This window comes from Pantherophis guttatus, chromosome 2 (genome assembly GCF_059756535.1).
Source record: "Pantherophis guttatus breed Tessera chromosome 2, ASM5975653v1, whole genome shotgun sequence".
In the NCBI taxonomy this organism is placed as follows: Eukaryota; Metazoa; Chordata; class Lepidosauria; order Squamata; family Colubridae; genus Pantherophis; species Pantherophis guttatus.
In genome coordinates this window covers 149,179,834-149,199,277 of record NC_142064.1, presented here as the reverse complement: position 1 = coordinate 149,199,277, position 19,444 = coordinate 149,179,834, and the positions used below count along the sequence as shown (strand labels likewise).

The 19,444-nt window shown below is 43.5% G+C and overlaps 1 protein-coding gene and 1 long non-coding RNA gene across 12 annotated transcripts in view; both read right to left on the bottom strand.

Moving 5' to 3' along the window:
• The window catches only part of AXIN2 (axin 2), a 50,760-nt gene extending 34,717 nt beyond the window's left edge, over window positions 1–16,043 (bottom strand). Inside the window, exons 1-3 of one of the 11 annotated variants that reach the window (XM_034412667.3) lie at window positions 15,523–16,043; window positions 12,282–13,242; window positions 2,621–2,761 (exon numbers count right to left, since the gene is read on the bottom strand). In XM_034412667.3, the coding sequence (XP_034268558.2) occupies window positions 2,621–2,761; window positions 12,282–13,105 (965 nt within the window). In that variant the 5' untranslated portion in view covers window positions 13,106–13,242; window positions 15,523–16,043. Of the gene's footprint in view, window positions 1–2,620; window positions 2,762–12,281; window positions 13,243–13,615; window positions 13,786–14,038; window positions 14,079–14,135; window positions 15,377–15,522 lie in introns of those variants that run through there. The other 10 variants (XM_034412668.3, XM_034412666.3, XM_034412665.3 and 7 more) reach the window with 10 other exon arrangements.
• LOC148115371 (uncharacterized) lies at window positions 6,097–8,154 on the bottom strand. Its single transcript, XR_015732454.1, has 2 exons — window positions 7,932–8,154; window positions 6,097–6,811 (listed from the first exon to the last, which is right to left on the bottom strand). It is a non-coding gene; the product is annotated as an uncharacterized LOC148115371 (long non-coding RNA).
• Window positions 16,044–19,444: the final 3,401 nt, after the last annotated feature.

Genomic DNA, 19,444 nt, shown 5'->3' with positions numbered 1-19,444 from the left:
ATTCAGACACAAAGTGCATTTGTCTCCCCTTCTAGGAAGGCCACACCAAACCTTCCAGGCCAGCTCACCCTGGCTTCATATATCTCTACATTCTCTCCCTCCGTTTGCCTCCCACCCAAGAGGCAACCTAAATGCACAATTGGGAAGTCAACAAAACCTATAGGAAAAGGCACTGATGTCCTTTGCCGCAGCATCAAAGGAAGTCAATCTACCACAGAAGCAATGGATTTTTTTTTTCTTTTTCCTTTTCCAATCCATTCCCCCAGCCTGGACAGAAAATACCTTTCCCCTTTGAGCTTTTGCTCAAATTTCTCCTTTGTACACCCAGGGGGCAAGGGAAACAAGTCAAAGGCAGAAAAACCTGGGCTGGAGCTGGCAGCAGGAGCAGGTGAAGAAAAGTGGCTCCTTCGTGCTAGGTAACCATCCCGGATCCTAACTGAAATTCCATGTTTTGTCTGTTCAATGCCTCCCCAGCGGTACAAATCAAGCCAGCTTCCCTGGCTCCTCATGACCTGAAGGAGCTCTTGTTATGGCAGGAGCAAACAGGGCAGCTTCTTTTATGCTTTGCTTTAAGGGGGAGCTCCTATTCACTTGTTCAAGTCAATTTCAAAGCTGCCTGCTAACCTCTTATCCTCTCCTAAGCTCCCCTAGATGAACAATGGGCTGAAAGGGATTCAGTTAAGCCTTTCATCCATCCACTCCCCCCCTCCCCCACCTGCCCCCCTTTGCACTTTATTTCTCACTCAGGCCTCTCATCTGCAGAAGGCCCTACAATTGGCCTGGCTCTGAAGAGAGGGTATAAGGATCCCAGCCGTAAGGAGCCATTGCTAGTCCAGAAATGACTAACTCTGTGGAGGCACAAGGATGGGCCTACCCGCATCCTGGCAAGCCAGTCTTGGCGATCCTCTTTTTAAGATTAGGCTAGTCCACACTGTGTAGCCCCGTAAGAGATGGGAGAGGCAGTTTACACGATTCTTTCAGGGAGATTTGACAACAAAAATGGAGCTAATCTGTACCATTTAAGCCCAAAGAAAGTCTCCATATACAGGTAGTCCTCAACTTACAACAGTTCATTTAGTGACCCCCGTTCGAAGTTACAACGGCGCTGAAAAAAGGGACGTAAAACCATTTCTCACCCTTGTTACAACCCTTGCGGGGTCCCCATGGTCACGTGATCAATATTCAGATGCTTGGCACCCGATTCATATTTATGACGGTTGCAGTGTCCCCGGGTCACGTGATCGCCTTTTGCGAACTTCTGCCAAGCAAAGTCGACGGGGAAGCACTTAACAGCCATGTTACTAACTTAACAAATGCAATGATTCACTTAACAACCGTGGCAAGGAAGGTTGTAAAATGGAGCAAAATTCCCTTAACAAATGTTTCGCTTAGCAACAGAAATTTTGGGTTCAATTGGGGTCATAAGTTGAGGACTACCTGTAAATGGTTGGCTTCCATGAAGAAGCATGAGCAACGTCAAAACTGCCTGAGTGCCTACAAGGGCCACCCAAAGGATGTTTACTCTGCAATCCATTTCAGGGGGGTTCTAGATTTACTTCCGGGGCATCAGCTGACTCATGAAAGGAAGTAGAGAAACCCCTTAATTACAGCAAAATCAATCAATGTATTTCAAACTTCTTTCAACAGCAAAATGTACCATGTCCTTCTAATATCCTGGAATATTTCAATAATAAAGCACTGCCTTCATTCAGAAACAGGATAGAGATTACAATTTGAGAAAAGAGGAGAGCAGAGAGAAAAGAACTGGTAATGCAATTTAACCACCAGAGATTATATAAAGGCTGACCAAGAGTCCCTCTTTCTTTCTTTCTTTCTTTCTTTCTTTCTTTCTTTCTTTCTTTCTTTCTTTCTTCTTTCTTTCTTTCTTTCTTTCTTTCTCTTTCTCTTTTTCTCTCTTCCTCCCTCCCTTTATTTCTCTCTTCATTTTTCTTTTTCTCCTTTCTTTCTTTCATTCTTTCTCTCTTTCTCGCCCTCTTTCTTTCTTTTTCTTTCCTTCCTTCCTTCCTTCCTTCCTTCCTTCCTTCCTCCTCTTTCTTTCTTTCTTTCTTTCTTTCTTTCTTTCTTTCTTTCTTTCTTTCTTTCTTTCTTTCTTTCTTCTTTCTTTTTTTCTTTCTCAGTCAAGATTTTTGCAGAGGACACCATTTCCCTTCCAAAGGGAAACTAAAAGAAAACAGGCCAAGCCTCCTCTAATTCTAGTTCTAATATTGGCACAAGAGGTCACTTTCAGATCAATTGTACTTAGAAGCATAGCAATAACCTGAGAGCACTTCCTAAAGGAAGCAATTTATTTTTTTAACACGGTCATTATTTAATGAGAGCACACACAGCCCTAAAAACACCTGAAACAAGACAGCAAATAAGGGACAACTTACAGACATGCTCCATGGGGCAGAAACAAACTGTAGGTTTTCCAGGAGAACAAGGCCATTTGTCTGAGACTTTGGAAGAATAATCCCTATCAAGCAATGAAAACGGTGGAGACCAAATCTTACTTTTGCCGCATATACTGTTCTGTTCCAATCATGTGCTCAGTTTAGTAGGAAGGATAGCCCAGAAAATTTACAAGCTTCTCTCCAATTCCAATGATGGAAGTACTTACACACTGCTGTCGGTCATTGACATAGAATCGTCAGTCAGAGCGTCGCTAGAAATTTCGCTGTCGTTTGCACTAGTAGCAGGAGCAAAGACATAGCCAGAATTCACATGATAAGGGTTAACTGGATCATTTCTCTTGAAGGACCTAGAAATGAGCAAAAACAGGGAGCCCTGTTAGTCTTTGAACTCAGGAAATGCAAACTTCAGGAGACCAAAGAGTAAGGTAGCAGTTACTCAAGGCAAACTACAGACCTAGCATTCCCAACACTTGGAGTGGAAAAAAACCCACCACAGATTCCATGGAATTCTTGAAAATGAGAAGTGTTTAAGATGGACCACAGTTTAAGCTTTCTTCCCACTGCTTTAAGCTTTCCCACATAATTTCATAGGTCGCCTGTCTCAATGACTTCACAGGATATTTTAAATTAGGGATAGAGAATCTGGAGCTCTCACAATGTTTTTGGACTTCATCTCTCCTTAACTCCAGCCACTAATTATGGGATTGTGGGAGCTTCAGTCCCAGACCTCTGAAGGGCACCAGGTTGCTTATCCATGACTTCAAGGCACCAACTATTGAACTGCTTGAAAAAGAGTCATCCAACTTGCATTCCTTTCCTCTGTTCTTCCAAGGAGCTATCTTCAAGTATCTCTACTCTTAACTTATCCTCACAATAAAACCTCTGAGATAAGTTAGTCATATTACTGAGTTTGGTTAACCCTTTGTCTTCCTGGTTTTAGAAACTATGTTTTACCAATTTACACAGTTGCCCTCCTTCTAGGTCTTGCTATTTCAAAAATGATAGAGATCTACATCAAGGGTGTCCAACCTTGGCAATTTTAAGACCTGTGGACTTCAATTCCCAGAATTCCTCAGCCAGCCATGTTGGCTGAGGAATTACGGGAGTTGAAGTCCACAAGTCTTAAAGATGCCAAGGTTAGACACCCCAGGTCTAGATAGAGTGGAAAAGGGGCCATCAATAAAAGTCACTCTAGCTGTCAACACCTTTTTTTTAAGAATAACCCCATCTCTATCTACCCTGAAATAAGATCTTCTTGTGAACAGTTGGACTTTGTCCTATTTAAGCAGGCAGAGGCTGCATTCATGAATGCTAAGCCTACTTAACTAGGACAAAGCCCAACTGCGCACGAGAAGATCTCCCTTTATTTCTCACATTTACCATATGATAAACAGCTCTGCAATTTTGTTTTAGAAGTAAAAACGCTATCACTCTATTACACTTTGCAAAACTGACACTCTACACCAGGAGTGTCAAACTCAATTTCATTGAGGGCTGCATCAGCATTGCGTTTGACTTTGGGGGGCTGGGGTAGGCGTGGCCAGCTCGTCACTTGTGTCGGGGGTGCCTGTGGTGGTCCGAGCACTCTGCCAGCAAAAATGGGGTCTTGAGTTCTGTTTTCAGCTGTGATGGCCCCCTGCAACCCTCTGCCATCAAAAATGGAGCTCGGGTGGGCCGCCCGCGGCCCTCGCGAGCTCAGTTTTCAGCTGTGACAGCCTCCTGCAACCCTCTGCGGCCCTCCCAAGCTCCGTTTTTGCTGGCCGGTCCTTTGCTGTTTCCAGCGTGGCCCTGCAGGCCATTCTAACAACCCCACGGCTGGATACAGTCCCCGGGCCTTGAGTTTGACACTCCTGCTCAACACAATATACTTACGAACCTCTCCTTGACATTTATGGCACTGATTCTCTGACCAGCCAGTGTTCAAAATTGTCCAAAAAGCTGTCAAGCCATCTACCCTCAGCCTATCCCTTAATAATCCCCCTTCACTACAGGTAGTCCTCAACTTACAACAGCAATTGAGCCCAAAATTTCTGTTGTTAAGCAAGACAGTTGTTAAGTGAGTTTTGGCACATTTTACAACTTTTTCTTGCCATAGTTGTTAAGTGAATCACTACAGTTGTTAATAACACAGTTGTGTTAAGTAATCTAGCTTCCCCCATTGACTTTGCTTGTCGGGTCAAAAAACCTGATCACATCACCCCAAGACACTGCAACTGCCATAAATATGAAGCAGTTGCCAAGAGTTCAAATTCAGATAATGTGACCATGGGGATACTGCAAGGTAAGTGTGAAATCAGCCATAAATCATTTTTTTTCAGTGCCATTGTAACTTTAAACAGTCCCTAAATGAATGTTCGTAAGTCAAGGATTACCTGTATATAACATTTCCATTTTGGTCAGGGTCCCCAGCCGTACCCTACCAAATAGCAATAGCACTTAGACTTATATACCGCTTCACATTGCTTTACAGCCCTCTCTAAGTGGTTTACAGAGTCAGCATCTCCCCTCCCCAATCAATTTGGGTCCTCATTTTACCCACCTCAGAAGGATGGAAGGCTGAATCAACTTTGAGCCTGCTGAGATTCGAACTGCCAAATTGCAGTCAGCCGGCAGTCAGCAGAAGTAGCCTGCAGTACTGCACTCTAACCACTGTGCCACCTTGGCTCAATATATATTTAACTACTTTCCCACTAAAACATTGAATGTTCATATTCTTACTTCTTCATGAAAAAGGGAGCAGAAAGGGTTGAAAAGGGGCAAATGAGCATCACCATTGAAGAGATGAATTGACTTTCCTGAAATTTTATCAGGGCCACAAGCTCACAGCGTGACATTAAAGACACAGGACTCCCTTCTGCCTCCAATTGATAATAGGATTCATTGTAAACCTACAGTACATTACAGGAACTCTAGACAGGCTAATGCAATGTGCTTGGGAAATCTGATGAATACTGGGAATTAGTGGTAAGCACACCCACAATATTTTAGGGTTATTGTCTGTGCCCTGATAGAAAGGTTATGGCTTCAAAATCAGCCAATGAGCATCTGATTTTGGAGGAGAAAGCAGAGGGCTTCCAAAGGCAGGGAGGTCCAATGGGAAAGCAGGAATCTGATTTGAAGAGCAAATCAATCTTTCCTCATCGATCTATAATCTTAAGGAGAAATGCACAAAAGTTTCTTTTTTATGTGTGGTAAGCACACTAAAGGATATTTCTTGTTTCCTTTCTCTTTTTTTAATTCTGGGTCATCCTGCCATCTTAATTTTGGATAGCAACAGGATACAGGTAGTCCTTGACTTATGACCACAACTGAGCCCAAAATTTCCATTGCTAAGCAAGATAATTGAGTTTTGCCCCATTTTATGACTTTTCTTGAAACAGTTAAGCAACTCGCTGTGATTGTTAAGTTAATAACACGGTTGTTAAGTGAGCTTAGCTTCCCCATTGACTTTGCTTGCCAGAAGGTTGCAAAACGTGATCACATGACCCCAGGACACTGCAACTGTCATAAATACGAGCCAGTAGCCAGCTGTCTGAATTTTGATCACATGATCATGGGGGAGGGTGATGCGATGGTTGTAAGTGTGAAAAATGGTCATAGGTTCTTCAGTGTTATTGTAACTTTGAACAGTCACTAAGCAAATGGTTCTAAATCAAGAATTTTACCTGCATTGTCACACTACTAGTTTGAGTAATTTATTTATTTGTCAAATTCATATGACCACCCATCTCACCCAAAGTGATTCTGGCTGAGATACAATAAAACCATAGAAATAGATAAACGTCATGAGATCAACTTGGCAATCCCATGACAATGATAAAGATGAATAAAACAAGACTACAAGCTGGGGGGGGGGGGGAGATGTTTACATATAGGGTAACCAGCATTGAACGAACACCCTTCACACAGAAGACTTTTAAAGCAGAGAGCAAGATGGCAACACCAAGTACAAAAATGTGCAGAATTGGCAGGACCGCTTAGAGACCGAAGGTCTCAGAAGTTCTTCCTCACTGACAGCAACACCTTTAACTCTTCAGTTCTTAAAAGCCTGGAATCCAAGCTGAAGTTTACCAGATGTTCCTTATTTGAAGCAGTCACCCCTTGTTCCAGATGCCTGTTTCCATAAAATACTGAAAAATGAATGAAAGGGCACCCCCTCCCCACCCCATCCTGGCCGTCAAATGTACACCACTTCCAGAACATTCCACAGCACAGATCTCAGAGGGGCCCAGACCACATCCCTCATCCGGAAGAAACTCAGCTTGGTAACTCTTTTTCACTGGAGAGAGAATTACTCGTTGCAACACACGTTGTTCCATGTTCAGAACCACTTGTTCTAATCAAGAGTTGCTCTCAAGGAGCTCAGAAGGCAGGATGGGTGGAGAAGAAATTCACTTCTGCAAGGCCAAGGCATAAGAAGGGTGTCCTTTTTAAATTATTTATTAAAAAACATCCCCTCAAGCCACTTGCAGAGAGTGGCAGAACTTCAGTAAACAGCCTGGCATCTTTAACGGAAAACATCATTTCAACCCTCTAATATTCTAGTCCAGTGATGGTGAACCTTTTTGGCACCAAGTGCCCAAACCAGAACGTGTGTGTGCATTACATGAGTGCACGCACACGCCAGCGTACCATAAACCCAAAACCAGCTGGCCGGTGGGCATGTGTGTGCCAGAAACCAGAAGAGCAGCTGGAAATGGCGTGGGTGACCAGAGAGAGAGCTCTGTGTGCCACCTCTGGCACGCGTGCCATAGGTTTGCCATCACGGTTCTAGTCCCTTTACTGTATTTTCGTGCATCCCAATTGCCCACTTTCACCCTTCTTAGGTAGCCTTTGCTCACTTTTGTCACAAGCTAAATGTCTCTTCTCTCCTGTCTGTTGCATTCCTCCATTTCATGGGGGTCCACCAACCTTTGTAAAGAAGGGGGTGGGGGTGGATAGGGAGGAACAGACAGAGGGGCAGCCCACCTCTTCAAGGAGTATTGGCCAAGAGTAGGGGTGAACTTTCTCTATCTCAGGCTGATGTTTGCAAGGAGACAGCACTGCCAGAGAAGGAGCTATTTCTGCACATCTGGGACTGCACTCATTCCCAAAATGCACCAATATTTTTTTTTTAGTGGGAAGCTCAAGATATCTAAAAGATGAGGGAGGGAGGAAAGGAAGGGAAGGGAAGGGAAGGGAAGGGAAGGGAAGGGAAGAAGGAAGGAAGGAAGGAAGGAAGGAAGGAAGGAAGGAAGGAAGGAAGGAAGGAAGGAAGGAAGGAAGGAAGGAAGGAAGGTACTAAACATGACATATGGAGAAAAGTCTGGGGGTTTTTTTTGTTTTGTTTCTTAACAAGATTTTTTTTTACTGGGAGGATGGGAAGGAATGGCAATTCTACCCGTAAAAACAAAGCCAATTCTCTTGATAAAGCATCTCTGCTTCTGAAATTCCAACTTTCAGTACACCGTTAATGGTGTTATTTTTTTATTATTATTATTATTTTTTAGGGAAAGGGGGCAAATGAAGCCTTTTTACCTTTTATTGCTCTCCTTGGAACTGTTTCATGTCTTGTTTTAACACAACCCAGGCCCATCAGAGCTTGTTGTTGTAAAGTATCTGGTTTCAAGATGCAAGATTCATCTGTACAGAACCAGCTGGGCTCTTTCGGGGGGATCCTATAGGCCTTTTCTTTTCAAGCACATGTAATGTGAAACATGCCAGCGCAGCAACCACTGGAAGTTATGTTTACAACGCATCCCTATGGGAGGGTTAAGAAGAGCCTCTTCAGTAGTGTAAGCAGTCACTTTGGAGAGTTCATCATTTTCGACAAGAAAGAGCTTCAAAACTATTGCTTTGAAGTTCAACAGGAATGGTAAGCACCATCGAAGAGTTTATAAATCCCTGGGACACTTAGCTTACAACTTTTTTTCAACATTTCAACGAAATGGATGGAGAAGTCTTCACACAGAATTATAAAAATAAAACCGGGGGGGGGGGGGAATCCAAGATTTGCCCCTTACAAACCTAACATACAATGAGTAAACCAATTAAAAGTAGTTACTTTGAAAAATAGGGGGGAAAAGATTTTGACCACACTAACACCTTAACTGCAACCAAATCTCATCAAGCTATCTTGTAACTCCTCTGTGTAGGGATCTCCATCCTATCTTTTTTCAAGGCCACCAAAAGCTCCATCACTTTAAGACTGAATGGTGAGAAATATTTTCAAGGAGCAGGTAGTAGCTTCTCTTCATCATCAAAGAGGACATTAACAGAATAACAAAATTGGAAGGGACCTTGGAGGTCTTCTAGTCCAACTCCATGTTCAAGCAGAAAACCCTGTACCATTCCAGACAAGTGGTTATTCAGTTTTTTCTTAGAAGCCTCCACTCATGGAGCACCCACAACTTCTGAAGGGAAGCCGTTCCAATAGGTAATTGTTCTATTAGGAAATTTCTGCTTAGTTCTAGGTTGCTTCTCTCCTTGATCAGTTCCCATCCATTGTTTCTTGATCTGCCTTCTGGTGCTTTGGAGAATAGGTTGATTCCCCCTTCTTTGTGGCAGCGTTTACAGTGACCCTTAATAAAAACTCCTTTTTCTTCTCCATTTTTTTCTTTCAGTTTTGCCTTCCTGCTTTATACAAAGCTTCAAAGCTTCCTTTTTGGTCCAAGCAAGAGGGTGCTGAGAAATTGTAGCCAATTTTCAATTCACAGCAATATACAGTTTGGGGGTGGAGAAAGCAAAATGGCGTCTAATTGATGACAGTTTTCATGTGACAAACTTGAAAACCCAAATTTATGGCATGCTTTGTCAAAAAACTGTTAAATCAGGCTGTGAAAATTGGTGTGTCCTTCTAGGGAGAGGCATGTATGATTATTTAATGCTGGCAGTGCAGTATTTATAACTTTATAGGAAACTGGTATATAACTTGCCTCTTCTCCAAAAAAAGAACCAATGAGAAGGAGGCATGGTTGCACATGCAAGGCCTTGTCATGGTGTCATTTAACTGTGGATACAAGTTAGCTTCAATTAATAATTATTTCTCATACAATAAGTGCCAACCAGCAGCTCTTTTGATCAATGAAGACCTATCTGCCGGATCCATCTTATTCAACAGCAAAGCTAGCTTCACTCAGAACTTGTCTTATTGTCTATACTGTAGGAAGGCAGATCTGGGCCCATGAACTGGCACATTATACATTTAGACTACAACATAGACATTTCATTGTATAGGGCTTAAAGTAACAAATCTCAAAGTAACTGTCGCAAGTCCACATGGCAGAGAACAGTATCTTGCATGTGTGATAGTCATTTGGACCAACCTTGAAATAGCTTTTTTGCCTCAAAAGTCATTCAGCATATACAGATATGCTTAACACACAAATCAGATGAGTGTTGTGTGTTAATTATGCATTACAGTTGTTGGCTAGTTGCAAGGGGGGTGGGAATATACACCAAATCTCTATAACTATCTGTTAAACTGATGCATTAGCAGAAGGTAGATTAGATATGTATAGTAGTAGTTCTTTTACCAAGTGGGGACAAAAACCAGGATTTTTAGCATTGGTTAAAACAGAAGAGCAATAGCATTTGATGATCTCTAGACCAAAAGAAGTTTGAGCTTGCTTCCTAGGGCAATATCATGTAACTGTAAGAGCCCAGTTTAGAAACTGCTACTGGATCTGACACTTCCAACAAAAGTACTCAACAATTCTTACAGAGACAAAGGTACACAGTCATAAGTAAGTCCTATTTCAATTTCATAGCAGAAAAATTTAGTCTGAGAATGGATGGGCTGGTGTGCCCAAGATCACACACTAAGCCTGGGGTGGTGACAATACTAGCACTCAAGTTCAAATCCTACTCTCTACTTAGTTATGCAAAGAAGACAGACCCCAAACCTTATTCCATGCCTCTTTGAAGATTATCAAGCAGTTTGCTTAATGTAAAAGCTGTAAAGAAGTTCCCTATAAAATACCATCAACATATTCATGATAAGATGCGATCAACCATGGGGGTGGGGGGGAAATCCTACTCTAGAGCCACTAAACAATCGAATATTAAAATATATTATTTCTGGAGTGCCAGTGGCAGAAAATGCCCTTTAGAGTCTTTATCTTAAGCTAAGAAAAATAAATCTCTCTAAGAGATCATTATCTCCATGCTCAAGTTCACTGTCACAGCAGATATGAACTACTGCAAAGCTGGGCACCATAAGAAAAACTTACTGAGTCTTCAGACAGAAGACTAGAGCGCACATTCCCATCAAACAGATGAAACAAATATGTCATACATGGATGCCATGTACACAGCCAACAATTGTAAGCCGCTCCTTATACATCTGGAGCTGCTCCAGATTTATACTGCTGTGAGTGAAAGCTGGATTGGAATCAGCTGCCTTGCCAGTCCTATCCCTAGGAAAGACCAAGTAGTCCCTTTGCTAAAAGTCAAGCAAAAAAAAGACAAGGGATGCAGTTCAAGATCCCTCCTCTTAGAGGCAGGCCATGGTCGGTACAAGCTGAAAAAAGAGGAGATGCCTGAAGTCCTTTGATGTCCATGAATCACAGAAACACTCACAAAATTCCTGTAAACCAGATGTCAAATACTTACCAGATTTAGAAACTCCCAAAGCAAGACAGAATACAGAAAGAGAGAGAGAGAATGTGTGTGCGCATGAGAGAGAAAGAGAGAGAGAGAGAGAGAGAAGGTCCTTCTGCTCTACCGTTTCATATGCAACCAATTCTGATTTATGAAGGCAAAAGGGGAGGGGAGGGGGAATAAGAAGAATAAGAGCATAGAAGAGCATGCTACTCTGCATGACGGAAAGAGAATATGATGATGTTGCCACTTGGGGTGATGAATTCTTGCCCCACTTTCAGCAGCCAATGCAACCAAAGGAAAGCACACATCATTCTTTTGGGGTTACCAAAGACAATGTTCAAATGGAGAAAAAAAAGCAACCTTCAAATGAAGACTACATGCCATTCATGTGGGGAAAGCTCCACAATACAAGCACAATCCTTCACAAAGAAAAAAAAACAACCACAATCCTCGGTTGAAACCCTGACTTCTCCCTTTCCAAGTAGAAAACTGTATCTGAATTCTGCAAGAAGAGCTGCTATTAGTTGGAATAGACAAGTAGTGAACTCAAAGGACCATCACTTTAAATTGGTATCAAGCAGCTTCCTTTGAACCTGGAGCACACCGTTCATCTCTGACTCTTGCCCTTACTAACATCCTGTACCTGGAGCCATCCCTTTAGCTAAGTTTGTTTTGTTTGTCTTAAGAAATCCTATTTATCTGGCTAATATTCATTTATCAAGCTACTACCTGATATTCCTTATGGAAGTACCTCTGTGGAGTCATCATCTTCTTGAAGTCAACTTGGTTCAGTTTTACAGGTTATCTCAATAATAATATGGATTTTCTAGTTCCATCATCACATAATTGCTCTCCATTTTCTACATGTAATCCACATATTTCAACACCAGCTAGGGATGAAGTTGGCAAACTAGTATTTCATTACTCATTCACATGCCTAGATGGTGCTCTTCCCAGTTCCTCTTAATGTGGTTTAAAGTGGTAACAATTAATGCATGTCTCAAAGAACAAGAGCCCTTTGAAGTTCCTTTTTGATGTCTAAAAGAGGTTTAGAACTGGTGGGTCTTAAGAACCACAACGTACTCCTTTTTTTTTATTAGGGGAAAAGGCAGCCCTCCCCTCCAGCAAGAAATAAATGCCAAAATTGGGAAGCTTCAAAAAATAAGAGTCTCTTTGCCAGATTTGACTTAAACCAGGAACACAACATTAATCTACACACTCCTTTTGCAACACACTGTAACCACTTAACACCCTCCCATAATAAATGGAATCTATTGCTCTTACCTGAACCCATTTTCCACAGTTTCTGTAGCTCGGACACTGGCTGTAGCCCTCAAGGTCTTACTGGACAGTCCAAGTATGGAGGGCAAAAGTTTGTTTTTAAGGTCAGCACAGCTCCATTCCTCTTCTTCATTCAAGGTAGGGAGATAGCCACAATCCACTTTCAAGCTGCCCAGTCCATTGCTGTTAATGTAAGCAGGGTTTTCTCCCCCACTCCTTACATATTCGAGGTATATATCAGAAGTCAAAAACATCTGGTAAGCATTTTCCTCCATCACAGTCTGAATCTCAGTCTGTGCCTGATCAAACATTACAGAATCGATCTGCTGCTTCTTGATATTATCCCGTATGTAGGTCTTGGTGGCAGGCTTGAGTTGCTTGGAGACAATGCTATTATTCTCAATGTACCTCTTGTAGATAGCTTTGGCGACTCTTAAAGTTTTGGCATCCTTAAGGTCCATCTGCCTGAAGCCATTGCAGGCAAACCAAAAGTCTAAAGTATCCACACATTTCTCCCTTTCCAGGAAGGTCCGAAAGAGATAAGCACCATCTTGATCTCCTAGTAAAGAATGCAAGGATTTGGTCCATCGGGCTAGAGGCGAATCTGGAGATGCACTGCCTTCTGGCTCCCCAAGACCATCTTCATTCCTCCTGGGTGTGGAAGAAACAGACATGGCCTTGAAGCTTTGGTTTTTTAGGGCAAAGAAACTGGCAGCCAGATGGCATGGTGTCTCTCCTTCTTCCCCTGGTACAGGGGGGCGTGGGGCATCTTCCCTGAAGCTGCTGCTGGGGTCTGGGAGGTGAGTCAGCAATGCCGCGCTGCTCATGGTTCCCGGGAGTTCCTTCTGGTACAGCTCTCTCTCTCTTTTTTTTTTTTCCTTTTTAAGTTCCTCAGCAATCTGTGTGCCTCTCTCTCTCTCTCTTTTCTTTCTCAAGTCAGCAGGGGATCCTCAGAGTCTTCTCTCTTAAAGAAGAGGGGAAAAAAAGAGGGGAAAAAAAAAAAGAAGTATTGATCTAATCAAAACCAGATCCAAGCAACATCAAAGACCAAAAGTAAACAGGCTTTTCAACTCTTCACATTAAAATAAAGAGGCAACCACAGCTATCTGCAGCACTAATCAAAAGTATCAAATACGCTTTTCAAAGAGGAAGACTGAACTCTGGGCACACTTTTAACTCTCCTAGGCAGAGAGCCGGGTGGGGTGAGGGGTTGGGAACAAAAACAAGAAAAGAACTTCCCCCCCCTCCTTTATTGCACTGCCTCTATACAGTCTCAACATGCACAAAGAAAAACATCGGGAAGGGTTTCCCTCCCTTTCTCCCCCCCCCCTTCCTACTTATGATAACATCTGAGGAGTCCCAGGAATAATCTCGGATCCCCATGCCGTTCAACCCATTTTGCAGCAAAAAAACATTCCTTCAGCTTTTGCTTCTCTCCCCCCCCTCTCTCTCTCCCTCCCTCCCCCTCCCCTCTCTCTCTTTGCTAGATAACTCACGGCAAAAGAACAAAACGTGCTTTCCTCAGCATCTGGTTTCCATTTCACTCTCTCTTCTTCCCCCCCCCACCCCGCACCCCAACCTTTCAACTCCTGAAACGTTTAGATTAGGATCACCAGAAACCCTCCTAAGCAAGCACAATGCTGGATGCTCCTCTGAACTGTACCGAGAGGGGGAAGAAAAGAAAAAAAAATGTTGAAAAGAAGCTGGAAAGACAAAGCCAGATTTGACCAGCCTCGCGTTGAAAACGAAGACTTTCTTACCAGTTGCGCATTGCCTTTGAAAAGAGCCATGCTCGATTCAAGTATACTGTTGACATGTAATTTCCTCTCCCCCCCCCCCCCACATCGCTATCCCTACCTTTATCATGCATTGGTCCCCTTTCATACGACAAAGCACCATTTAAAACACACACACACACACAATTCAACTCTACGGCGAGCGGGCTGTGCTCGCTACTCCTCAGGCAGCAGAGCAAAGAATGGGCATCCAAAGTTCTTTACCAGCTCACCATAACTCCACCATCCAATCCAGGGAAAAGAAAAGGGGGAAAAAAAAAAAGCTGCTACTCCGTCAGACACGCAAAGAGCTGCAAACTCCACTCCAGTAAATGAGCAGCCCAATGCCAGGTTTCCACCAACCTCTTCCACCCATAGCCTAGAGCGTATAAACACATAAAAAGTTCCCTGTATGGTTTCCTGCTCGCCTCAACTTTTCTTAAGAAAGTTCAAAAGCTGCTTCAAAGGGAGGAGGAGGAGGAGGGAAGAGAAGGAGGAGGATGTCCTGGAAGATACCTGAACAAGAGTAGACATTCCAGACCAGGCTGTTAGAATCCTCAAGCATTTCCCCACTTAAACAAGCCCTCCATCAAAGAGGCGTTGGGCACGAAGGCGATTGTTTAAAACACAAATTAGATAGATTTTGAGGAGGAGGAGGAGGAGACGGCGACAGTGCAGCCCATACCCCCAGAGAATCATCCCGCAGAGGGAGGGAAACATTAAAAGAAAGAGAGAAAAATATCCCAGAAATGGCGACTGATGGGAAAGGGGGGGGGGGGTGTAAGCAGATCTGCTGAGATATCTCAGGAACTGGGAAAGGGGGGGGGGGGAAGAGAGAGAGAGAGAAGAGGAAAGAGAGAGAGAGAGAGCTAGCGAGAGAGAAAGGAACGAGAGAACAGGAAAACCTTCCCCGGCCGCCTTCTCCAAGTCCTGTGTAACAACTGACCCCAAAGTCAGCACGCTGCGCCTCTTTGGAGTTCATCGAGGGTGCTGACAGAAGTGGGAGGGGTGTACGCGAAGAGGTGCGGGAGGAGGGACTGGCAGCCAAGGCATCCTTCGCCTACCTACCAACCGAAGCCATCCCTGGGTCTCTACCTCCTTCCCAAGTCACAAAACATTGCTGGGAAAACAAAAGGCAAAACTCCTCCCTACTTTACCGGGATGTTTATGAGGGGGGGGGGAGTTGTAGGTCTGTGAAAAGACCATTCCTTCCCCAGCAGATGCCTCCCCCTTAAACTCTCTCTCTCTCTTTCACACACACACACACACAGACACACACAGAGTTCAGTGGCTGCTGTGGTTCATAGAACCCCAGCTCTCTCTTTTTCCTAGGTCTGCTTACTCATAAAACGAAGGCGCAAACAGCTTCTCCCAACAACTTCAAAGCTCCAGCCAAGAAAACATCAAAGCGACCGGGGAGAGGGGGGGGGGAGGGGCGAAGGAATTACACACATTCTTTCGCAACTTACCATTGATCCCGTAGTTGGTGGTGGGGCGCTTTCTCCCGCCCCCTCCGTTAAATCGGGCGCCCGGCACTTCCTTCCAAACAGCAGGGGGGGGGGGGCTCTTCCCCACCCACCCCCCCGGACTCAAAATCTACCTCCCTGAGCCCTTCTCATAGGGAAAGGCGAAAAGTAATCCGCAACGCTGCGCTGATTCCTTCCTATCACCCACCTCCTCACAAGCTTCTCAACAGCATCTGAGAGAGAGAGAGAGAAAAAGGGGGGGGGGAGTGTGGAGGGCTCGGGGGGACTAGGACGTTGCCCAAAATATATCAGAGAGAGTTGGGGGGGGGGAGATTCTCTCCTTTTTTAACCCAAAAGAGCGGGGGAGGGGGGGGGTTGTTTGAGAATCAAAAGACCTGACCCCTCCCCCACTTCTCCTGACCCCCCACCCCCACCCGCCCCCCCTTCTTTCAACTCAGGTCCTGTTTCAAGCAGTCATTCCTTGCACCAAATGTCCTCCGGGCTATTTCAACAAACACTGAGCTGTGGGTTTAACTGTGCACATCAAAGTGAACAACCGAGAGAACGGTCCTGTAAGGGAGATAAGCGTCTTTTCTGCAACACCTTCCTCTCCCCACCACCCTTTTTATTTTATTTTATTTTTTGGAAAGAGGGAAATTTGGGGGAGGGGAGAGAAAAATTACAAGCCGAAATCAAAGGTCACAGTTCTTCAGATGACAGTAGAGGCAAAAACGCCGGCCTAAAGATTCGGGCGTCAAACCCGAACTAAAGAGCTAAATAATGAGTTTTGGTGTCCGTCCCCCGCCCCGCTTCCCCGTGAAGATGTGGGGTTTTGGTGGGTCCATTCGTGCCGAAGCTTTGAGGCTCCGATTATTATTATTATTGCCTCTCGAGTTGTTACTAAGTTGCCAGGACCTTATCAAAGGGAAACAATCTCTAGCCAACTCCCCCAGGCTTTGGAACGTCAGAAGTAAGTGATCCTGCCGCCCCAATCGTATTATGCCTGCAATTCTCTTCGTGCTGCAGGAACCTTAAAGGGACAGGCAGCATTCCCTCCTCCCGGTTCTGCCAGCTCCACTCCCTGCCTTTAACCCTTTTATTGCCCAATCAACTCAACCCTTTCTTTTCCAAACTCTCCTTCTCCCCCCCCCCAATCCCCCCATGAGATAAAGATCAATTGCTGTTTGAACTCTCTTCCTTTTCTTTCACCGTACAATGCCCAGCAATGGCTGTATTGCTCTTTTGCAGGGGAGGGTTGGTCGGGGGGTGGGGTGTGGGGTGGATGGTCAACTCTCAAAGAGGGAGGCTGCCATCATTTTTGCAATGTAGCCCCTCCACAGCCCCTCCTTCTTCTCTTCCTCCTCCTCCTCCTCCTCCTCCTGGCTTCATCTTAGAAAGAAAGTAACCCTTTTCCTTTTATTTATTTTTTATTGTGCATCACAACTAAACCCCACAGCTGCCTCCTCCTTCGCCTCTTCCTCCTCCTCTTCTTGGGTTCATCTTAGAAAGAAAATAAGTCTTTTCCTTTTATTTCTTTTTATTCTGCATCCCAACTAAACAATCTCTGATTGTAATAGAACTGGCACACCAACAAAACTCTGTTTAACCCCCCCCCCATATGTTAAATATTAAACAGACACGGAATGCTTTAGAAAGGGCTTTAGACAAAAGGTTCTAATTAGGGACTGGATCTGGCGTGCACGTTTCAGGCCAATCCACCTCTTTACAAAGTCTAGATCTTTTAGGGGTTTTTAACTATTTTATGGGCCGTCCCAGAAAGTAGAAATCCAAAACTTTTGAACTTGATGTGACGTTCTAGTGCCGCGATGTGCTTCAAGTCATGATTCCAATCTATTTGTCTCACAATTATACCTTTATGAATTCAGAGAGAGAGGGGGGGAGGGAGGGAGGGAGGGAGGGAGAGGGGGGGTTTAAATTATGTGAAAATTCATGGAATTTCACTTTTTAACTGCATTTAAGAAATAATAATCAGCATGAATAAGATTGGGAAATAAATGTCTTCTTCTCAGTAAGAAAGACTGTCTTTAATCACATTATAATTAATTTTTATCACCCAGCACAGCGACCTTGTTCATTGTGCTAAAAGCTGGACAAATACAGATGACACTACATTTTTCTTTTTTCTTCTTTTAATGTGCATATTCAGAAGAATGCGGCTTTCGCCTGTTTACTCTCGCAAGTGCAAATTGAATTATACCATGGGTGCAAAGATGACTGTTTTAGGGCACTAAAAGAGCAGTACAGTAATTTCTTCTTTGTTCAAGTGTTGTTGATCAAAATTGAAATTGCATGCATCTTTATGAGTTCCTTGCTCTCTTTATGCTTTCTCCAACTTTTTCACCCCAAAGCATCCTTCCTTACTATTTACTTTACAGAAATTGTTTTCTCAAACTAAGATCCAGATTTAATTTCCTGATAACCCAACAAACAGCTTGAAGGAAAAATAAATGGAATGCAAACTTTAATTAGATACTGAATATCTCGGAGAATCAGACACAACTGAACGGAAGGGGGGGAAAAATATCCAAATCTATTAGCTTATTCAAAACAGGGAATCAGTAGGTGTGTTTGTTAAACACTGCACAAAGTCCCACAGAATGCAGATTAAAAAAGGGGTGAGTCTTCAATCCCATGGTTGTGGTCACTATCTCTATACTTCCCACTTCAGACACACTGATTCATTGCACACATTAGTTTATAATATGGTTGGCTTGGTTTTGCTCTAGTATGTGGGGAAACTAGCCATTGTGATTTATAAACCATGATTTACTATTTAAATTATGGCATCCCAGCCAACTACGGCTTATCCAACGAATTCAGCCAGTCTGTAAAGGGTTTTAAACTATGATTTATAAGTGAGACTACTGTAGAACCTCAAAAGTGTTTTATTCAGTGCCCCCCAAAAGTGTGAATTATACTGATTAGAGAAATCTTGGCTTGTTCTGATTCATGAGGCCAGTCTCTGCAAGTATGGCAAAATTATTTGTCATAATTTCTAAACCAAGCTTAAACAGACTGAAATGTGGCCCAAAATTAGGTCTGGTGAAGAACCTCTTACTTGTAGAATAGACCATTTGCTTAAAATGTCCCTTTAATCTACGTATGTAAATAGCACAACTTCAGTCCAAGGAGTGTGTACTTGTGAGTGTGTACATTAGCCTCCCTATTAACACTTGAGAGGTATACAAGATTTCCATAAGCACTGCTAATGTCTTCCCAAACCTCCTGAGGGATTGGACAGAAAAGGTAGCATTGCCAAGGCTGGAGGCAAAATAGACTTGGGTCATTCAGGCTACCATGGAGGAAAAATGTCTATGGAGCTTCTGGAAGCTACAGGGATATATCTGAGTGCAAGGGCCAGCCATCTAAGATGACCCATCTTGCAATGGGTCTTGAAATATCACCCCAAGTATGAAAAAGTGGGGTCATTTGCTTAGACTTGATGCAGTTAATGGGGTTTATACATAGTTGTGGATAAGAAGGGTGAGGAAACCAGAGTCCTAGGTAAATTTTTCCAGGGTAAAATGCACAGCCTTCATGAAAATACATATTTTTTAGCATTTGTTATTACAGCTCAATTCTATTCTTCCTTTTAGTTCCTGTCTCAAATGAATGGAAAAGCAGCTTGTCAATCCCTCTCTTCTGCTCCCAAAAACAATGTTGTTTAGGGCAGGGTTGGGAACTTTTTTAAGGCTCTCTCACTAATGTTGGGACCCTTGTTTCTATCAGCCCCCGTCACCATGATAAAAAGTAAGGGATGATGGGAGCTGTAGTTCAAAAGCACCTGCAGTACCATAGGAAATCAGTCTGCCAGAGAGAGTGTTGTGCTGCTCCAGGACCAAGAAGGAATAACAACTCCAAAAAAAAAAAAAAAAAAAAAAAAAGGAAAAAAAACCCTCCATGT